A 20934-nucleotide genomic window follows, 5' to 3' on the forward strand; every position below is an offset into this window, starting at 1 on the left:
AACGATTGCAAATCGAGGATTGTGGCGACGTTTAGTAAATTCTCAGAGGCTTGCAGACTGAACGCTGAAAGGCATAACAGTCTATAATGATAATGTATGTATGTATGTAATATCTTCAGTTTCTGAGATATAAGTATCCTCATTAAAGGCATTCAACCCCTTTTTCATCCCTTCTCACCCCTCCTACTGTGATTTGCCGAAAACAAAAACTACGTGTTTCTTTATTTTTAATGTAGATTCTAAATACCAATTTTTACATCTGTGAACTTTCAAAGTTTTAAGATATATATACACTCATTTTAAAATGTCACCCCCGTTTTCACCTCCTTAGGGAAGGAATATCAAAAAATTCCTCTCTTAGCGAGCACCTACATCTTAATATGAATGTATCCCCAAAATTTCAGTCTTTGATGTCCAGTAGTTTTGGCTCGGCGATGATCAGTCATTTTTTTTTTTGCTAAGGGCTTTACATCGCACCGACACAGATAGGTCTTATGGCGACGATGGGATAGGAAAGGCCTAGGAGTTGGAAGGAAGCGGCCGTGGCCTTAATTAAGGTACAGCCATTTGCCTGGTGTGAAAATGGGAAACCACGGAAAACCATCTTCAGGGCTGCCGATAGTGGGATTCGAACCTACTATCTCCCGGATGCAAGCTCACAGCCGCGCACCTCTACGCGCACGGCCAACTCGCCCGGTGAAAGTTCCCTTTGGGGATCATTGTAAATACGTAGGTCTCTATATAAGGGAAGATCTTCATTGGAGTAATAACATAAATGGGATTGTAAATAAAGGGTACAGATCTCTGCACATGGTTATGAGGGTGTTTAGGGGTTGTAGTAAGGATGTAAAGGAGAGGGCTCATAAGTCCCTGATATGACCCCAACTAGAGTATGGTTCCTGTGTATGGGACCCTCACCAGGATTACCTGCTTCAAGAACTGGAAAAAATCCAAAGAAAAGCAGCTCGATTTGTTCTGGGTGATTTCCGACAAAAGACTAGCCTTACAAAAATGTTGCAAAGTTTGGGCTGTGAATAATTGGGAGAAAGAAGATGAGCTGCTCGACCAAGTGGTATGTTCCGAGCTGTCAGTGGAGAGATGGCGTGGAATGACATTAGTAGACGATTAAGTTTGAGTGGCGTCTTTAAAAGTAGGAAATATCACAATATGAAGATAAAGTTGGAATTCAAGAGGACAAATTGGGGCAAATATTCATTTATAGGAAGGGGAGTTAGGGATTGGAATACTTTACCGAGGGAGATGTTCAATATATTTCGAATTTCTTTGAAATCATTTAAGAAAAGACTAGGAAATCAACAGATAGGGAATCTGCCATCTGGGCGACTGCCCTAAATGCAGATCAGGATTGATTGATTGATTTATTTATTTATTGATTGATTGATTGATTGATTGAAATTCGTACGCATTTATGGAACGCATTTGTGGAACACAAGATTGTGAATCAGGTAAGAAAAATAAGGTTTCTTAATTTTCGTGAATTTAGTAGACTTTAACTGAAACCTTTTGTGATAGCACTAGCATATATTTTTGTTATATTTCTTGGTGCATTTAAAGTGAGATACTTGTCGGCCGATTCCTTCTGTATTTTGTAAAGCGCGATAATAAGAACCTCGTAGTAGATTTATCTAGTATCCTTTTGTGTGATAATACATTTTATTATAACCTTCGTCGATGTGTTGCAAATGCGATTGTTGTCGCCGATGTCATTTGTATTGTGTACCATCGCGATGAAATTGAAAACGCGTTTCTAAAACCTTATCGTGTCGTGCAATCAGCTGTTATTATGATGGTAACATCACTTCGGGTGGCATTGCAGTATGACCAACATTTTGCGCAGCTGTCATGTGCAACCTTACGCCGGCCCACCTATACAATGATCACCCCATGAACGCAGTTATTAAAACTGAGAAGGCCTTTTCTCTTCGTGAAACCCACAACCTGACTTTTCATCACGTTTACCATCATACCATCGCCTGCTGTCCATCTCGCAACATTGTCGAGGTCCTTTTGCAGCCGCTCGCAATCCTGCAACTTATTTTATTACTTATTAAGTTACTTATTTATTATTTGTCAGTAGTCTCCCATGAGCTACCCTATCAAAATTCTTAGATAGCTCAATCGCGATACAGTCCATTTGACCACCTGAATCTCAAATATCTGCTGTATCTTGCTGTTATCCTACAAGTTGAGCATAAAGGTAATAACTTTTCCTAAACACGAACTGCCTTCTAGCAAACCAGTTAGTAATTTCGAAAACATATATAATAATCAGAAGGAATGCATTCCCAAGTTTACATACAACACATGTCAAGCTGACTGATTTGTAATTATCGACTTCATATTTATCACCTTTCCTTTATACACAGGGGCTACTATAGCAACTCTCCATTCATTTGGAATAGACTATTAGACAAAATTAGTATCAGGCGATTAACGGAAGCTGAAAGGAGGTACTATTACGAAAGAGAAAGTTGATTATCTATTAAGCAAAGGTAGTGCGTTCGGCCAGAAAGTCTTGACCTTGTCTCGGTCAGTTAACTGGAATTTTAAAATCTTCGACAAGACATTACAGGTTAACATCATAGTTCATGAGGTACTGTCTTATACGTACGTCTATTCGGAGACCAAAGTCGTCGATTTGATACGATAACATTAATTCACAACGAAAATTGCACTCTTACGGATGAGTCAGGAATGTGCAGGCGTAAATGGACATAACCATCATTTTTAGTTTTAGCATTAGGTTAAATCCCTAATGGGCCTTGGCCTACCAAGAGACCGCTGCTCAGTCCGAAGGCCTGAAAATTACGAATTGACGCGTCATTATCTCGACGAATTCTCTCGGCTGTTAGTCTTGGCTTTGTAGACCGAAGCCGCTATGTCACCTTAGACAGCTTCTCAATAGTGTTCCAACGTGGACTGAATGGACTTCGAACCAGCTCTCAGATTCAGTTTTTTAAATCCCTGACCTTGACTAAAACCAGGGATCTCCACTAAAGAGTCGAGCAGCAAACTTGAAAAGATTACAGTGAGACCTTCCATTGAGTGCAACGCGGTAGCAAGGGGGAGCCATCGGAAATAAGCGTACTGCTGGGGTAAGAAATCTTTGAAGTACAGCATAGAGAGCTTTTTCCCAAAATTTGTTTTACTCTGGAAGCACGAAGCAAAATGGCTATTTTAGTTTGATATTTCATCTTTTATTTATATATTTATCGGTGAGAAGTTGAGAATAAATATATTTTAAATGTAATAAACAATACACAAACTATAATATTGTTTTCATGCTGCATATTTAAATATTTGAGCCTCAACGTTTGACTTGTGAACTGTGAAATGTATTTAATTAATGTGAAACTTGGCACTGCAGACGTCAGACATTTTTATCTTGATGATGCTTGTTGTTTAAAGGGGCCTAAAATCTAAGGTCATCGGCCCCTATTGGTACGAGATGGACGACATGATGTGATAATTAAAGTTTCAAAATGTATTCACTGACTAGAATTTAAAATAAATGATAATGAACAATGAATGTGAGTTTAAAACAATCAGTGGATCTAATTCGCAATGCCTTATTTACGGTAAAATGATAGATGATGGATTATGGTAGAATAAGACATTACTTTAAAATGCAATAATACTCGTATATCATTCCAACTTTATCATCATCATCTTTTTCTACCACTTATTCCAAATCTCGGTGGAGTCGCGGGTGCAAACTGTGTAGCACATATGAACTCGGCTCTGGTTTATGGCCGGAAGCCCTTCCTAACGCCAATCCTGTGTGGAGGAATGTATTCACTATTGCGTGTTTCCGTGGTGATTGGTAGTGTGGTGTGCTGTGACAGTATTAAGAGGAATGTGCTGGGACAAAGACGAACATCCAGTCCCAGAGCCGTAGGAATTAATCTCCGGTCCATCTATGAATCGAACACGGGAACTTCTGAACCGAAAGGCAGTACGCTGACCATTACACCAATGAGCCGGACTTACTCGTCAGTAGTTGATTTAACATACAGATATTTAAACGGACTTGGGACATATAGATATAAACTGTATGTTATTTCTTCTACACAACCCAAAAACCGTGGCGCAATAATCCAATAAAGGCCTTGGTCTACCAAGACGGCTATACCCCGACCGATAGTCTGCAGGTAATGAAGCAGCATGTGGTCAGGGTCCAACAACCTCAGCCACATTGCTTGGCTTTCCTGCTGGCTCCCGTATATCCGACAGTTCGTCAGTTGGCCTGATGAGGCCGAGTTAAACCCGTCCCATCTCACGGGCCGGAATTAAAATCCCTGGACTAACAGAGGGCCTATGAGTAAGGGGCAAACTCGCTACTGCTACAACACGGAGCTGACTTCTCCTCTTCACACTGGTGATAAAACTGAAAATAACACTTTTGACATTTTCTGGCGTCCAGGTCTGTAAAACTTCACCCGAAACATGCTTTGCTTTCCATTTCGAAAACCGTATTAGCTTATTGGGAGATGTCATAGTATGTTTTTAAAGCAACACCAACTGCAGGTCTATATCACCTATAATGCGCCTTTTCAAAGAACAAAAAAATAGTCCAGTAACCTGGCTACATAGGAACGAATTCTGAGTAAAATTATATCGGAAAGTATGAATTTTACCTGATAACTGAAGCTGTCAAGTTGAAAAAATTAAAGTTTCGGATTTAGTATCTTCTTCCAGTTACTGGGTACACTATCGTTCGGTTGCCACCCTACATGTGTGATGAAAAGTCTATAAGTCTCACATGGGCTAAATGTAAATTGGAAATAGGGGGGTTGGGGGATGCAACAGGAGATTGAGTGCCATGCATTAGTTATATAGAGTAACCCGAGGGTACATATTACAAGGGATCATTTCCTTCGACCACGAGAGTGATGATTCCTAGTTATCTGAAACCGAAATATAGTGTTTCGATGAGTCTATAATCCGAGCTGCTGGATTAGAGTAAATATCAATGTTAATTTAACAGAAAAACAAGTTATTATTAGTGGCTGTCATTTCATTATAACCCCCTATTATAACGGCGTACAGTACCTCACTGCGATCAATAGACCAACATCGGAAGTACAGCAGTTTGATATGGAGATTAATATCGGCGATTAAAGTACACAGGGATTGATGTTTTGGCAAAGACTCGGTCAAAAACTCGAAATTTACTGAAAATGTGCATAGGCCTACTTGCATAAACTATTCATATTGTTCCACGTGCATAAAATTTCGTCTAAATTGAGCGAAATTGTCCAGGGATGTTCAAATTCAGGCCAAAAATGAAATCTCAGACCAATTTTCAGGTATTGTTGTACTGAGGCAAGAATTGTAGTCCTAATTTTGCTCGTTGCTTTACGTCGCACCGACACAGATAGGTCTTATGGCGACGATGGAACAGGAAAGGCCTAGGAATGGGAAAGAAGCGGCAGTGGCCTTAATTAACGTACAGCCCCAGCGTTGGTCTGGTATGAAAATGGGAAACCACGGAAAACCATCCTCAGGGCTGCCGACAGTGGGGTTAGAACCCACTATCTCCCGAATGCGCGCTCCTAACCGCACGGCCAACTCGCCCGCTGAATTGTATTCCTAAAAATGTTACCGAATGAAAATAAAATGTGCCATGCATAATATTACAAATTATTACAGCTGAAGTATTGAAGTTATCTGAAATGTCCCCCTGTAAAGTTGTTAAGCGTGGTCCGGTGTTGTTGTTGTTGTTGTTGTTGTTGTTGTTTGAGTCATCAGTTCATCGGCTGGTTTGATGCAGCTCTCAATACTACCCTATCCTGTGCTAACCTTTTAATTACTACATCCTACATTTACTCTAACCAGTTTGTCATACGCATGTCTAAGTCTACCATTCTTTCCACTTACCAAACCAAACCCCATGACGCTTCAGCCCCGATGGGCCTTGGCCTACCTAGCGACCGCTGCTCAGCTCGAAGGCCTGCAGTTTATGAGGTGAAGCATGATCAGTGCGACGAATCCTCTGGACCGTTTATCTTGGTTTTCTAGACCGGTATTAACGCCTACACTTCCCTCAAACCAACTGAATAAGTACTTGGTGTCTTAGGACGGTTGAGGCGCTGGCCTGACCGCAACTTGGCAGGTTCGATCCTAGCTCAGTCCGGAGGTAGGCTATTTGAAGGTGCTCAGATACGCCAGCCTCTTGTCGGTAGATTTACTGGCACGTAATTGAACTCGTGAAGTTTGCGTCACGATCAGTCTACTCCTTCTCCAAGTCTGTACCCATATCGTTTAGAAATTTCTCCAGATCTTCTGCAGTCTCAGGTAAAATAACAGTATCATCGACAAATTTCATAGTTTTGATTTGCTCTCCTTGAATTGCGATTACTTTTCCAAATTCCTGTTCTTTATAAACATTGTAAAGAAGAAGTAAGCCTCGGCGTCTCCGAAAACCGTAAAAGTAGTTAGTGAGACGTAAAGCAAATAACAGTAATTCTATCTCTTCGTCTGGTCAAATTTCGCCAAGTCGTTCTCTTTTCGATCAGATGGGTGCATTCTCTCTCTTTTTTTATCTAGTTATTGTCCGTGTTTCATTTTCATACAATGCAACGCTCCAGACGAAGTTCTTCAAAAACATATTTCTCATTTCTGTATCAATGTCTGAAGAGAGTATATTTATTTTCTTAGGAAAGACCATCCTTGCTTGCGTTAGTCTGCATTTTATGTCCTCCTTACATTTGCCTCGTTAGTCATTCTACTACTTAAGTAACAATATTCATCTACCTCCTTTAAGGCTCCATTTCATAATTTAATATTCCTTGTATCGCTTCGTTCGACTGCATTCCATTACTTTAGTTTTGGAATTTTTAAATTTTCATCTTGTAGGCCTACTCCTTCTCCAAGACTGTACCCATATCGTTTAGAAATTTCTCCACATCTTCTGCAGTCTCATGTAATATAACAATATCATCGGCAAATTTCATAATTTTGATTTCCTCTCCTTGAATTGCGATTATTCTTCGAAATTCCTGTTCTTTATAAACATTGAAAAGAAGAGGTAAGGCTATGTAATATAAAAGATAGAGCCTACATTTTCAAACTGAAATTGTAATGGATGGAAAAGGCGTTGAATGTGGAGTCGTTTTATTCATCAGATTAATCAAACCAACCTCCATTCAGATCTCAAAGACGAACTGTCCAATTGGAATACAATTTGGTATAGCTACTATTCTTCAAGCATTTAGTTGGCAGTAAAATTTTCAGGAGATTCTGTCCAGAAATGTGGATGTTTCAAAATTCAGTTCTAATATCCCTTGCGGTATAATTTTCATCATTTTCCTGTTATCTTTCGAAGTTAGCATTTGTAGCCCATATTGTATTTAGTAAGAGCAACAGTAAGACAGAGGATGATGACCGTGTCGTTGTGCCGCGTAAGTGCAATAATAACCTATACACAATGTTATTGGCTTCCTCCCATTACCTAGCTACATTTTTATGGTTTTCAGAGAAGCCCAGGTGCCGGTATTTAGCCCCGCAGGAGTTCTTTTACGTGCCAGTAAATCCACTGATACGAGGCTGAATTATTGAGCACCTTCACATACCATTGGACTGAGTCAGGATCGAACTTGCCAAATTGGGGTCAGAAGGCCAGTGCCTCAACAGTCTGAGCCACTCAGCCCGGCTCACCACAACAACAGTGCCACATCTGCTGCGCTGGACTCCTCGAACAGCTGTCACTAATATTATATGTACTCTTAATTCCGCAAGTGACAGCGCTGATTGCGCGCGAAATTCGTGTGGTGTCTCACAATCGGCACAGGACTACACACAGGACCACCCCCACTCGTCCATACTCTTGAGCGAGACTGGGTCAACAACTGTCAGATCTTGAAACAAAACAAAATTCCCTGTCATCGCTGGGAATCAAACCCAGGTCACATATTCTAGGCCGACCTTCTACGCCATAGTAGCAGTTCGTTGAAAACTGCACATGGTTTCCTTGGCTGAACTACAAGAGGCAGTCCTGACCGAGGATTTATTATTATTATCCATCTGAGTACGAGGTAACTTTTGTTTTGCCAACAATTAAATAAATAAACTCTTTGACGTTTGATATTCATTTATAGGATTCGTATTTCTAGGATAGAGGTTCACCGGGTGCTGCTACTGAATAACCAAGAAGAGCAACATGTTCTTAAACTAACATTTCTGACCGTTAATCATGTTTAGTTTGTAACAAAAAGTAGTACTAAAGATTTGAAGGCGATTTGTTTGAATCAGTTTTGATTTTTATTTGGTTTGTGTGTGCACTTATGTAGAATAATAATATCGTATGGTTTTTAGTGCCGGGATATCCCAGGACGGGTTCGGCTCGCCAGGTGCAGGTCTTTTTATTTGACTCCCGTAGGCGACCTGCGCGTCGTGATGAGGATGAAATGATGATGAAGACAACACATACACCCAGCCCCCGTGCCAGGGAAGGTAACCAATGATGGTTAAAATTCCCGGTCCTTCTGGAAATCGAACCCGGGACCCCTGTGACCAAAAGCCAGCACGCTAACCATTTAGCCATGGAGACTTATGTAGAAATAATAACGTTATGAAAGAAATAATAATTCGTTATTAGTACAATGAGGAAAAATATGATTTGATGATGATGATGATGCTTGTTGTTTAAAAGGGGCCTAACATCGAGGTCATCGGCCCCAAAATATGATTTATTAAAATTACTATTAATTTATACATTGTGATATACATGGAATGAGACTTGAGGTTAGTTATTATAATTCTTTTATTGACGTGAGAACTTTACATCACCTGATTTTAAGAGACTTCCCTATACTTTTTATTAGCAAAAGACGTAATGATATCCTCAAAAGGTACATTGAAATGTCATTTTCTATGATCGTAATAGCTAGACAGTTGAGTCTGTCATCATTCATGGTTGATTGAAGCCTATTTTAAATTTCACGTCAGAAAATACCTTTCAGTATTGTTGGTAGTCACCATCAGGGTTAAATAAATTCGAAGGGCTACGCCTACGTTTGTAAAGCGGTCCTTTGCGTTATTTTCAATTAACAATTTGTATACATCCATCGTTCTTGGTTAATAGCCTTCTTATCCTCCCACCTTTCATCTTATAACTGGCTGAAAATGATTTAAACTACATCCAAACATAAACGTGACTATGACGATACTAAGATGAACTAAAGGCAAAAACAACTGAAATTCTTTCACGGTAATCTTGGGGTGCTAATAGGCTGAGAATAGGAAATACACAAAATGCATAATTTGTGTATTATGTTGTTAACTTTGAACATGATTACCGACGGTAGTGAATATATTCATTTTAAAAATATATTTATTTTTCGGGCCCCAAGGCTGCAGCTTAGTCAGCCTACCCCAAAATCCAGCCCTGCGCCTGACGTACAGGCGCCTTTAAACGGCACATAAACACAGGGCATATAGAGAACATAACCACTTTGCTTTACGGTAATCTTCGTTACTGTAGAAACTGCGTCATGAGGCTTTAAAGCAGGTTAAAAGTACATTTTAATACGCGAGTACCTGTATTCTTTCTTCAGAACATTGTTAATGCGCTCATAAAACTATCAATATTAAAAAAGTAACGAACAGTGTTGTTCACTGTTGTTTACCGACCGTTGGTGATGCAAAGAATGCCACAACAGTTATTACGAAATACTTACAGGAGGTAGAATGCCGCGTACTGTCGTCCAAGAGGTCACTCATAGTCTGCAATCTACAAAAGCAACACGCGCACATTTGGTTTCTGCACTCGATTGAGAAAAGGAGGCACTTAACCACACTACAGTGGCCTGTGTCAAGAACGACACTGGATGACTGGATGGGAGCGTACAAGGACAACATGCTGCGCTGGGAGATAACGGGACGGACAAGCCTCGCCTCCTAGGGAGACCTCCTTGGGGGATGTGCCGGGAGGGGCTGCGCTCTATGGCTCGTTCAATAAACTACGTAGTAAACAAAACAAATGACAGACAAGTTGCGTACTATGAAGGCCAGTGAGGTATTCCAGCCAGACGAAGCGAGACTGTTCTTGTCGCTATTGTTGTCGCTGTTGTTGTGTGACCGTGGTGGTGGTGGTGTTTGTTACTCTTGACTCCCGTTGATGATCAATATCGTGGTCGTCAGATGCATGTACTTACGTGTGTTGACTCTTTATTACTGCTAAATCAATAGCAGTGTGAATAATCTGTAACTGTTGCATTGGTGTCCGATGGGAGGTCGGTAGATGCAGAGTTGGTTGTTGTCCCATAAGCTCTACTCTGACCGGCCAACCGAGCAGAGGTAAGGTGTCACGGCTCTACCGTGGCTCTACGCCTCTGCATTCGTGAGACGGGCCTGAGGCACAGTGCTGCATTTCTCGCCTGGCCTCGCCCGTCGGCTGTCCTGAGAATGGTTTTCCGTGGTTTTCCATTCCCCTGCACTAAGGCGAATGTCGGGACAGTTCGTAGTATAGGCCACGGCCGCCCACCCCCTTACCTTCTCCGCACATCTCCTTCACCGTAACAAAACTCCTGGCCTGGGAGACGGCGTCACCGTCTAAGAGGCCCGCCTCCCCCTTCAGGGGAGGAATGAAAACGTTTTAAGTAGTAAGTAGTAGTCGGATGGGACCCCTCGCCATACCTTATCCCCGCTCCACTTTTACCACATCCTCATCCAATCCACAGACTGTGTTTGGGTACCCTACGCACTCTCTTCACACATCATTAGCTGCCTAGTCTAGGTCCCTCTTACTCTTCGATATTACGGGTCCCCAAGACACCACATCGACCACCTCATCATTGACCATGAAATACCACTACGCTTTCCAAATCGTATTAGCCTATATATAACTGGTACAAATCAATTTCTTATCTTATTTTTTACAGTAAATATTTTCCTAGCAGGTTGCGGACTTCATTCATTCTTTTCATAACTAATAACAGTAATTTCATATTTGTATATCATTATGTGGCAGTAAACTTACTAGATCTATTTATTTAAAACCTCTAACTTATAATACGGCAGAAAATTGCGAAGTGTCTTTGTTTATTCTGTTATAGGTATAAGACTGTATTATTGTATTGTTATATCTTTGTGTATAAATGTAACCGAACAAAATCCTCAAAATGTAAAATGGTAGAAGAAAACTAATTCAGTAATTTAAAAAAAAAACGATTGTACAGAAAAACATGTATACGAAGACTCGCTAGCCAAGACGCCCACAATCACATTTCCCATTCCTCTCACCTCTATTTACCCTCTCCCTCATCCAGCACATCACATTTAAACCCCCACAACTCCCTTGGCCAGAGAGTAGGTGTTCCCTACTAGATGAACACCTAGGGATGGGAATAGGAACATTTCTGACAATTTTTGCGGAAGAGGAAGAAACCCCAAACAAAGTAGGCCTACATTCAGGATTTTTTTTTTTTTTTGCTATTTGCTTTATGTCGCACCGACACAGATAGGTCTTATGGCGACGATGGGACAGGAAAGGGCATTTGCCTGGTGTGAAAATGGGAAACCACGGAAAACCATTTTCAGGGCTGCCGACATCTCCCGAATACTGGATACTGGCCGCACTTAAGCGACTGCAGCTATCGAGCTCGGTACATTCAGGATTAAAAAAAATGAAGTTGCCGCAGTCCGACCTCAACCCATTCACTATTAGTTCCGTGATTCTTTAATAGTGGACATTTTCAGAAACTACAATGAACACCTGTAGGATTTACGGAACTCCTAAGTAGGCTACCCCAAAGTACCAAAACCAAGGGATTGTACAAAAAGGAAGTAGTGCGTAATAAGATATTCAAAAACTTCTCCAAATAACAAAAGCTAAATTTTTTTTGGACGCGGTGAACTATTGAAGGGCCAGATGCAAGCAAAGCGAATAAAGTTAAAATCGTTGTTGTTGTTGTTGTTGTTGTTGTTGTTGTTGCTGTTGCTGCTGCTGCTGCTGCTGCTGCTGCTGCTGCTGCTGCTGTCGAAATGTATGAACTTATTGTGTAGTTTCTGACCGAATTTCTATGTATTTATAAGTATTCCGACCTTGGGACTGAAGAATTTGGAACAAAGTACCAACCAAGAAATATTCAGTAATTATGCACGGACGAACGTAAAGAATCCGCACTGAAGGTGGGCATTATCAGGTGCCGAATTCGATCGTCTGGCCTCCGAATACACAACTTTCGAAACAATCATAAACGACAATGAGCGAAATCACAGAAAACTAGTGAGAAAGTAATTCCTTCGTCCTGCAGCTAGTACAGTTTACAAAAGATGAAAATATGTCGTGTGTGAAAATGAGAAACCACGGAAAACCATCTTGAGGGCTGCCAACGATTGGCTTGGAACCGATAGTCTCCCGAATGCAAGCTTATAAGACTCGTAGCGCGTACGAACTCACTCGATAAAATATCAGGAGTCAACAATATTATTGATGTTCAAAGTGTTGGCAGCTCTTCTCTTTGTCGGGTGCATGAAAGAGTAAGAGAGAAAGTCACGACTGTTGGCAACATGATCTTAGCCCCACAGCCTTCAGTTTTACGTAGACACTGAATCAAAGGTACGCGGCTTTTGATTCCAGAAGTTCCACATACGTTATACGATATCCAAATCTTGGTGAGAAGACAATGACGATGCAATTCAGCTATCACGCCCGGTGGACTGCATCAGGCATGCTATGATCATGGTCAGGCATATATATATAAGTTTAATAATAATAATAATAATAATAATAATAATAATAATAATAATAATAATAATAATAATAATAATGACATCAGTGACGCCTCTCCATAGAGCTAGGCAATACTTAAAATATCTGAATACAGTGAAGTTTTGTGGAGACAAGCTGAACGAAGTCGTCCAATAGATACCACTGGTTTGATTTACTCAGGAATTGTAAAGATTAGGGGTTGACATTCCCGTATACTCTCTGGTATTTCTAAAATTGCCTCTACTGAACTTTTAAGGTTTTTTTTTTTTTTTTTTTTTTTTTGCTAGTTGCTTTACGTCGCACCGACACAGATATGTCTTATGGCGACGATGGGATAGGAAAGGCCTAGGAAGTGGAAGGAAGCGGCCGTGGCCTTAATTAAGGTACAGCCCCGGCATTTTCCTGGTGTGAAAATGGGAAACCACGGAAAACCATCTTCAGGTCTGCCGACAGTGGGGCTCGAACCCACTATCTCCCGATTACTGGATACTGGCCGCACTTAAGCGACTGCAGCTATCGAGCTCGGTGGACTTTTAAGTTGAAATCAACCAATCATTACCCACTTGCTATTATAAATAAGGCAGTTTTCGGCCTCCCAGAGACTATCTTGACGGGTGCATCAACGCATGAGTATCTTCCTCACTTAAGGCAGCTGGCGTCTAAGGTAGGCAGCTTTCTACATCCTAATCATGTGAACTCATTTGCGTGTGGCGACGGGAAGTTACCAGGTTCCCCTTAGCGTGTAACGGTTAGAGTTGTGCCACGTCTACTTGCTTTAATGCAGGTTTTAAAATTTTTATTTATTTCGTTTATAAAATGTATGGTTTTCTAGGCTTTCAAGCCACGAAAGTAACCACCCGTGTTGGTGTCATGTCATAAGGAAGTACGTGTGTGGACCCTTGTTTCCCTGGTTCATTTTGATTTCTTTTGACTACAGTTCTAAATTTCTTTTCTTGTATTTTCGGTTGTTAAGTTTTCTTTGCTTAGTCACAAGGTAGTATGGATTAGCCACTGTGTCGCCGGGTCTTCTGCCCCATTACGTTTGTTGTGATCATGGCATCCGTCTACTTGAGTTATTTCAACACCCCTTCAATTAGAGTTTGGCCTATTTTTCTATTGAAGATTTAAATTAATTTTCGCTTAGCCTAATGGTATGAGCTTTTGTTCCTGTTTGTTGCTTCCCTGTAGAATAAGGGCAGCGAATGTCCAGTGTACATTGTTTATGTAAAGACTCGTAAGCCTTGAAGCTTTCTTTTCCCCTTCTGGGAGAAATTAAGAAGGTACTTCAAATTTGATGTCAGACTCTTACTTTCGTGAAGGTTGGGATTTCGATCTCCCGGTCGAACACTAATCAAACAGAGTCTGTTGCCGTAATGACTCAAAGATCTTAAAACAAAGAGAGTCTATTATTGTACAGACTCAAGGGACCTGGTGCAATTGGGAGCTTATTCTCCCAAGCAACTTTGAAGCTCAGCGAGCTGTAGTTAATGTTTTCTCATTTTATTCTTGTTGTTTGTTGTTGATTTAAGATACAAAAAAGAAATAAAGAGAAAGAACATAAAAGATCAGGAAATACACTCAAAATAAAAAATTTCTCTTGTGTTCATTATTTGTCCAGCCCTTCGGCTCTGCCGCTTCTCCAACCCTTGTGGTAATAATAATAATAATAATAATAATAATAATAATAATAATAATAATAATAATAATAATAATAATAATAATAATAAATAGATAGATAGGTAGATGGATAATGTCCGCCTCCTTGGCTGAATGTCAGCAAGGAGGGATTCAGCTCAATTAGTCCCAGGTTCGATTCCAGGCCTGGTAGGAGGTTCTCCCTCTGACTCAGGGAAAATGCACGCTTATTCACTCAAAAACAATACACCACACTACAAGCGAATACAGAAACTCACGGTATCTTCATATTGGGTTAGCGTTAGGAAGGAATACCAGTCGTAAAACAGGGCCAGGCCCGCATATGCTGAACCCATCGCAATGGCGCCTCGGCCAGGGCGTGGAAAATGCGATGGAAAAGGAAAGAAAGGAGGAAATAGGCAGATAGCTAGATGGAGAGATGGTAAATATATAGATATGCTATCCAGAAAATCTTGAGGCAATATTTTCTACAAAGTATATTTAGGACACCGCCTTTGCGATATCACAGCACATGCTGATATTCTAGTCCCGAAGGTCCTGGATTTGAACCCTGCTTCTGACAAAAATTTAAAATCCGCATAAGGGTTGGAACAGGGTGCACTCAAACTCGTGAGAGCAGTTCAGTAGGAGTGGGTTGAAATACTAATACTCGGCCATCCCCGAAGAGGTATTCCGTGGTATCTCACTTCAGTTACAGGCAAATGTGTAACTCTATAAAGTAAAGTCACGGCCACCTCCTTCCAAATTCTTGCCTTTTCCTTCCCAAATTCCAAGACTTATTGTGTCTAGCTTTGGGACATTGCTTGATGAAGGTACTGAGGTGAGATCCCCGCTGATCCTGATGGGATCAGTCTAAACAGCAGGCCAAATAGCACAGCCGGTTAGTCGTTGACTCCTTATATTCCCAAGAAAGCAGGTTTGATCCTGGCTGAAGTTCGTGGCATTAGAGTGTGTTTAAATGGGACATCTTCCGAGATACTGGCTTTCGGCACGTTAAAAAATTCTTGAGAGACAACACACACCCTCCCGTCTGTTACGATAGTTATCAGTTAGGAAAAATAGTCTATATCTTGTTCTCTTTACTTCTCGTTGCGGCCACTTGCTACCACGGTTGACACTTGTCAGCCATTCAGCATTTCCTGTACACCTTCATCTTGGTGGATAATGTGGATCTTCGCTCTTCAGACCACTTTGTGCAAGACCATCTTCTCCTCGCTCTTTCTGTTAGATCCTTTATTCCTGGCGTACAGATCCTGAACTTATTTCTTTATGGAAACAGTGTTTCAGAGGCGCTGGACAGATTCTCCTTCACATGCCATAAGAAGATCAAGAACTTTGCGTGATGTTCGAAAGAGGTTACCATAGAACATAAGACGGCGCTTTCACATAGAAAGTGAGAATGTTTTCAAATGTAGAATGCAGCTCTGCATTTGACTTCTGGCGATGTTTGGCTTGAGCCGAGGATCTTTCGTAGTAATTTCTTATTTATTATTTGGATCCTTTCTATCTCACCGTGGTTATTGACGGCCAAGTCGTGATATTGAAAGATGAGTTCTGACGGTTCTTAGAGGGAGGTCCGTTTACTGCCTTCCTGGGTGGTGAGAAGGCAGCAGTGGGTTATGCGTGTCATGGAAACGATGGCGGACTCACTGTGGTTGTCATGGAGATAAACCGGCTGGCCGGCTCGTGTTGCTTGGAATCAAATACTTTAATACACCAATACCGGACAGCTCTATCTCAACAGCATTGAGTCGAGTGCGAACAGCGATGGTGGTGACATCTAGCGTGTTGGTGTGAACTGCATACTCGTCTATGCTACTGTTGAGAGGAATGCACTACACTCATTGGAAATTTTTTTGTTACAATAATAAATTGAATAATCATAATAATTAAGAATGACATTTTAAAATATGAAATGCCTCTTTCATAAACCTCCAAACGAGCATTATGTTAGCCGTGCCTTTCGCTATGTCTTGAAAATTAAAAGCAGCATTTGTTTGAGATTCCAACCATCCTCTGGGGGAAATATTTAACAACTACCTACTCTCTCCAGTTTTTTCTAGCCTGGCGAAGGACGTTGTATGGACTTAGCCTAGTTTTGCGGCCGGATGCCTTTCCTACCACCAATTGTATGTGGAGGGATATATATTCACTAACTCGTGTTTCTGTGGTTGTTTCTATTGTGATGTGTTGTATATATTTGAAGATGCGTATGAATACGAACACAAACCCGTAGCCCCCGATTTACAGGAATTAACAGACGCGAATAAAATCTCCGACTCAGTCGGGAATCGTACCAAGGGTCCTCTGAACCGAAGGCCAGTACGCTGACCTTTCTGTGGTGGTGATTATTTTTTAAGAGGAAGTACAACTGACCAGCCATCCTCTATTAACACTAATCAGAAGGGAAATGGAAGAGATCCAACACTCCGAAGAATGAAGGTATCATAAAAACGGGGGGCACGAAGCGCTAACCATTCAGCCAAAGCGCCAGAGCGGGCAGATAACTTAACAACATCCATGATTTATTACAATTTTGGGAAAGAGAAGCTGTAATTAAGGAACAGGAGTTTTGATCCATTATTTTCTTCTTCTTCGATACGGCCGATCTTCCCGAATGCTACAGGAAAACTCAGCTCACGCTGCTCTCTCGTTTTTGCTGTACTTTGAATTTTCTGTTTTATCTCTGAAGACAGAAATACATAATATGTATAATACATTGGGGTTACGGTGAGTGAACTAGGATGTTCTTGACAAGGAAGAAGTATTCAGAATTCCCTAAAGTCTCTTTCACAAATTTATGCATGAAGCATTACCATACACACGTATTAAATTAGTTGGACTGGTGCTCAAGCCTATGCCTGTAATACACTGAAATAATTGTCTTGCCCGCTTCTGTGGTGTAGTGGTTCATGTCATTAGCTAATACCCCCGGAGGCCAGGGTTCGATTCCAGGCTCTGCCACGAAAATGAAAAGTGGTACGAGGGCTGGAACGGGGTCCTCTCAACCTCCGGAGGTCAACTGAATAGAGGTGGGTTCGATTCCCACTTCAGCCATCCTGGAACTGGCCATCCTTCTCCAGGCAAATGCCGGGATGGTACCTAACTTAAGGCCACGGCCGCTTCCTTCCCTCTTCCTTGTCTATCCCTTCCAATCTTCCTATGCCCCCGCAAGGCCCCTGTTCAGCATAGCAGGTGAGGCCGCCTGGGCGAGGTACTGGTCATCCTCCCCAGTTATATCCCCCGACCCAAATTCTGAAGCTCCAGGACACTGCCCTTGAGTCGGTAGAGATGGGATCCATGGCTGAGTCCGAGGGAAAAACCGACCCTGGAGGGTAAACAGATAAAGAAGAAGAAGAATTTTCTTACGCCGGGCTGAGTGGCTCAGACGGTTGATGCGATGGCCTTCTGATCCTATTTTGGCAGGTTCGATCCTGGCTCAGTCCGGTGGTATTTGAAGGTGCTCAAATACCTCAGCCTCGTGTAGGTAGATTTACTGGCATGTAAAAGAATTCCTGGGGGACTATATTCCGGCACCTCGGCGTCTCCGAAAACCGTAAAAGTACTTAGTGGGACGTAAAGAAAATTACTATTATTATTATTATTATTATTATTATTATTATTATTATTATTTTCTTACAGTAAAAAAATGACTGGATTCGAAACTCATGGCCTTCAATTTTCAATTTCAAGACTACCGCGATAACCATTACGCTTCAGGCCCACAAGTTTTCGTTTGTGAAATTTATGGTACTGTTTAACAATGTGGACCCTCAAGTTTGAGTATACTAGAGTTCCATATATGTTAATATTATTGTTTTTACGTCTCACTAACATTTCAGTAGAGTATTTGATTGATTTTCTTAATATAAGGGTCATTGAATGTTACCTCAACACAGATGCGAGGTCATAACTTTTTTAATACTTGCTGTCCTTATCAGTTCCCACGCCCATTAGCTTGTGGGTAATTTGTTCAGCGCATAACACTTTTCTTGGAATATAACTGCAATGTAAGATTATTTAGTGACAAACACTGATACATTATAAACAACACGGCAGTGCGCCAAGAATCATACAGATGACAATATGTTATTGAAGAGTTGGTCACACCAAGCCATGTAGGTAGCAGCACTATCGACTTTCTCACTGAAAACAGCAAGCTGTCCGGTATTATCATATTAAAGTATTTGTTGGAATTGTCAAACCTCTCACTTCTTACGAACAACAGAACACAGCGGTCTGAACTAACGAACAAGTGAACCGGAAGCAAAGGGAAGGAAAAAGGAATGTGGCAACACCGTGCAATGCTCTTCCATCCAGCTCTATCTGCCAAAATGCTTCTTTTAATATTAAGGGTATAGGCGGCGTGTTGGGCTTCAGACATACTGCTATAGTGTAGTGGCTACATACCGTCTCCCATGAGACGAGGCTGACCTGAACTGATAGGCCTAAGAGGGTTTACAGAGGAGAACTGTTTCCATGCTTTTGGGCACTATTATTTTTATTATTATTATTCCCTGAGATTCACTCCGCCTACACCAAAAATGGGTACCAGGTTAATTCCTGGGGGGCACAGGCGGCTGGGCGTAAAGCTAACCACTCTACCCCATCAAGAGCCGAGGTTACGGATAGTGGAAGCCTTTACCTTCCACTCCTCCAAGGGCCTTCACAGCCTGTACGGAGATGACTTTGCCCTTTTTTTATTATTGCAAAAGAAGGATGACCAAAAGGGAGCGGAAGGGACTGTATGTTCCGAAAAGTTAACAGACTATTGGCCTAGAGCGCCAGGGTACTCGTGCAGAATGAATAAGGCCGATTCTATTCATATAAATTGCAATCAGCATTGGTCCAGTTCGAGTGTCCCATGTTCGCTCAAAACAACTCCGGGTTAGATTGTGACTGAAACTGGTGGCAGGAAGGACATCTTACTTAAAACCCTTGGTACTAAGACCTATACCGACTGATTCCGAGCGGGCTTCCAAAATGAAATAGTGCATCCGGTTTGACTTGTAATTTGTTTTTTCGAATTGGCTGGCAAGAAAAGTAATTCGCTTCCAAATTGGCTCCTGGGTTACATCCGAATACTGTTTCATCGACACTCACTGCTAAATATTTTCTTGCCATGGTAACAGACTTAGGATTGTCTACAATAGGCAAGTCCGGTTTAAAATGTTATTACACTTCTGTAGTACTTCAGCCATTAGGTTCATCTTCTTTAATTGCTTAGTGTTTCTGTACTGTTTCCTCCTGTTAAATGGTCAGTTGCCCATGTTGCAACGTGAATTAATAGGGCATCGTAGACACTTATATATTGTATCTGACTTCGTCTGTTGCAGCTGTATGTTGTCTAACGGGAATAAACTGTATTGTATTGTTGTGTAGGCCTATATCCATTTTACATTTTCGGAAAGAACTTAAAAAACACTTTTTTTAAAGGTGAATATATGTAATATCATGTCATCTGTATTCTTTCAAAACATTTTAAAGAAATTCCCCTTTTTCAGGTTGTCTCTGTATTGTTTTATGTATGTACTTTTTGATTACTAATTAAAATACCCACAAAGTTAAAAGTATTGGGATGAGCGGAATAAAACTGAGAATTCAACTTCAAGTAGAAAGATTCACAGCAGTTAGGTGAACAGGAGGTAAAATCCAAAAACTCAGTCCAAATATCAGGCGGGGAACTTGAGGAAAGAGATAAATAAGTCTCTAGCAACAATGACAAGAAAATATGTAGTAATAATAATAATAATAATAATAATAATAATAATAATAATAATAATAATAATGCTACTTGCTTTACGTCACACTAACTACTTTTACGGTTTTCGGAGACGCCGAAGTGCTGGAATTTTGTCCCGCAGGAGTTCTTTTACGTGCTAGTAAATCTACCAACACGAGGCTGACATATTTGAGCACCTTCAAATATCACCGGACTGAGCCAGGATCGAACCTGCCAAGTCGGGGTCAGAAGGCCAGCACCTCAACCGTCTGAGCCACTCAGCCCGGCGAAAATATCTAGACGTGGATTTACTAGTTTGATCGTGATCAAATCTTCAATGAAACAGTTTTCTATCTCATCAGTCCATAAGTGATACATCAAAAACAGTTTCAAGAGATGTTTAATGCATTGGAGGGTTGATGCAGTGATTCAGAGTCAATTCGGAAGTAAGCTAGGTGCCAAGTCGGAAAGCAAAATTTTATGCTCTGGGAGACAATTCGAGAAGACTGGCAAACTGAGACTGGGCGCTCCACCAATCCCAAACGTACCGTCCACAGGAAATCACCACCATTATGTCTGGAGCATGAGATGAAACTGGACATTATCGTCACTCCATCGTACTATACTGTACACTACTGTGTAGTAGGCTCGTAACCAAGCCACCATGAGGAAAATACAGGAGATACACCTCAGAGCGCATGCTGCATCTGCCAATGAACTCATACCCGGATATTCTACTCTATGCCCTTGAATGTCCCTCCGCTATACGCAGGATGTCCACTAAGTAAATTATTATTAGTATTATTATTGTGATGATGAT

The 20934-nt window shown here is 41.2% G+C and overlaps 1 protein-coding gene across 3 annotated transcripts in view; it reads right to left on the reverse strand.

Moving 5' to 3' along the window:
- LOC136863995 (uncharacterized) overlaps positions 1–9825 on the reverse strand; it is a 566004-nt gene extending 556179 nt beyond the window's left edge. For all 3 annotated transcript variants that reach the window (XM_067140486.2, XM_067140483.2, XM_067140484.2), the window contains exon 1: positions 9702–9825. In XM_067140486.2, coding sequence (XP_066996587.2) covers positions 9702–9777 — 76 coding nt within the window. In that variant the 5' untranslated portion in view covers positions 9778–9825. The remainder of the gene's footprint in view (positions 1–9701) is intronic.
- Positions 9826–20934: the final 11109 nt, after the last annotated feature.

This window comes from Anabrus simplex, chromosome 2 (assembly GCF_040414725.1).
Source record: "Anabrus simplex isolate iqAnaSimp1 chromosome 2, ASM4041472v1, whole genome shotgun sequence".
In the NCBI taxonomy this organism is placed as follows: Eukaryota; Metazoa; Arthropoda; class Insecta; order Orthoptera; family Tettigoniidae; genus Anabrus; species Anabrus simplex.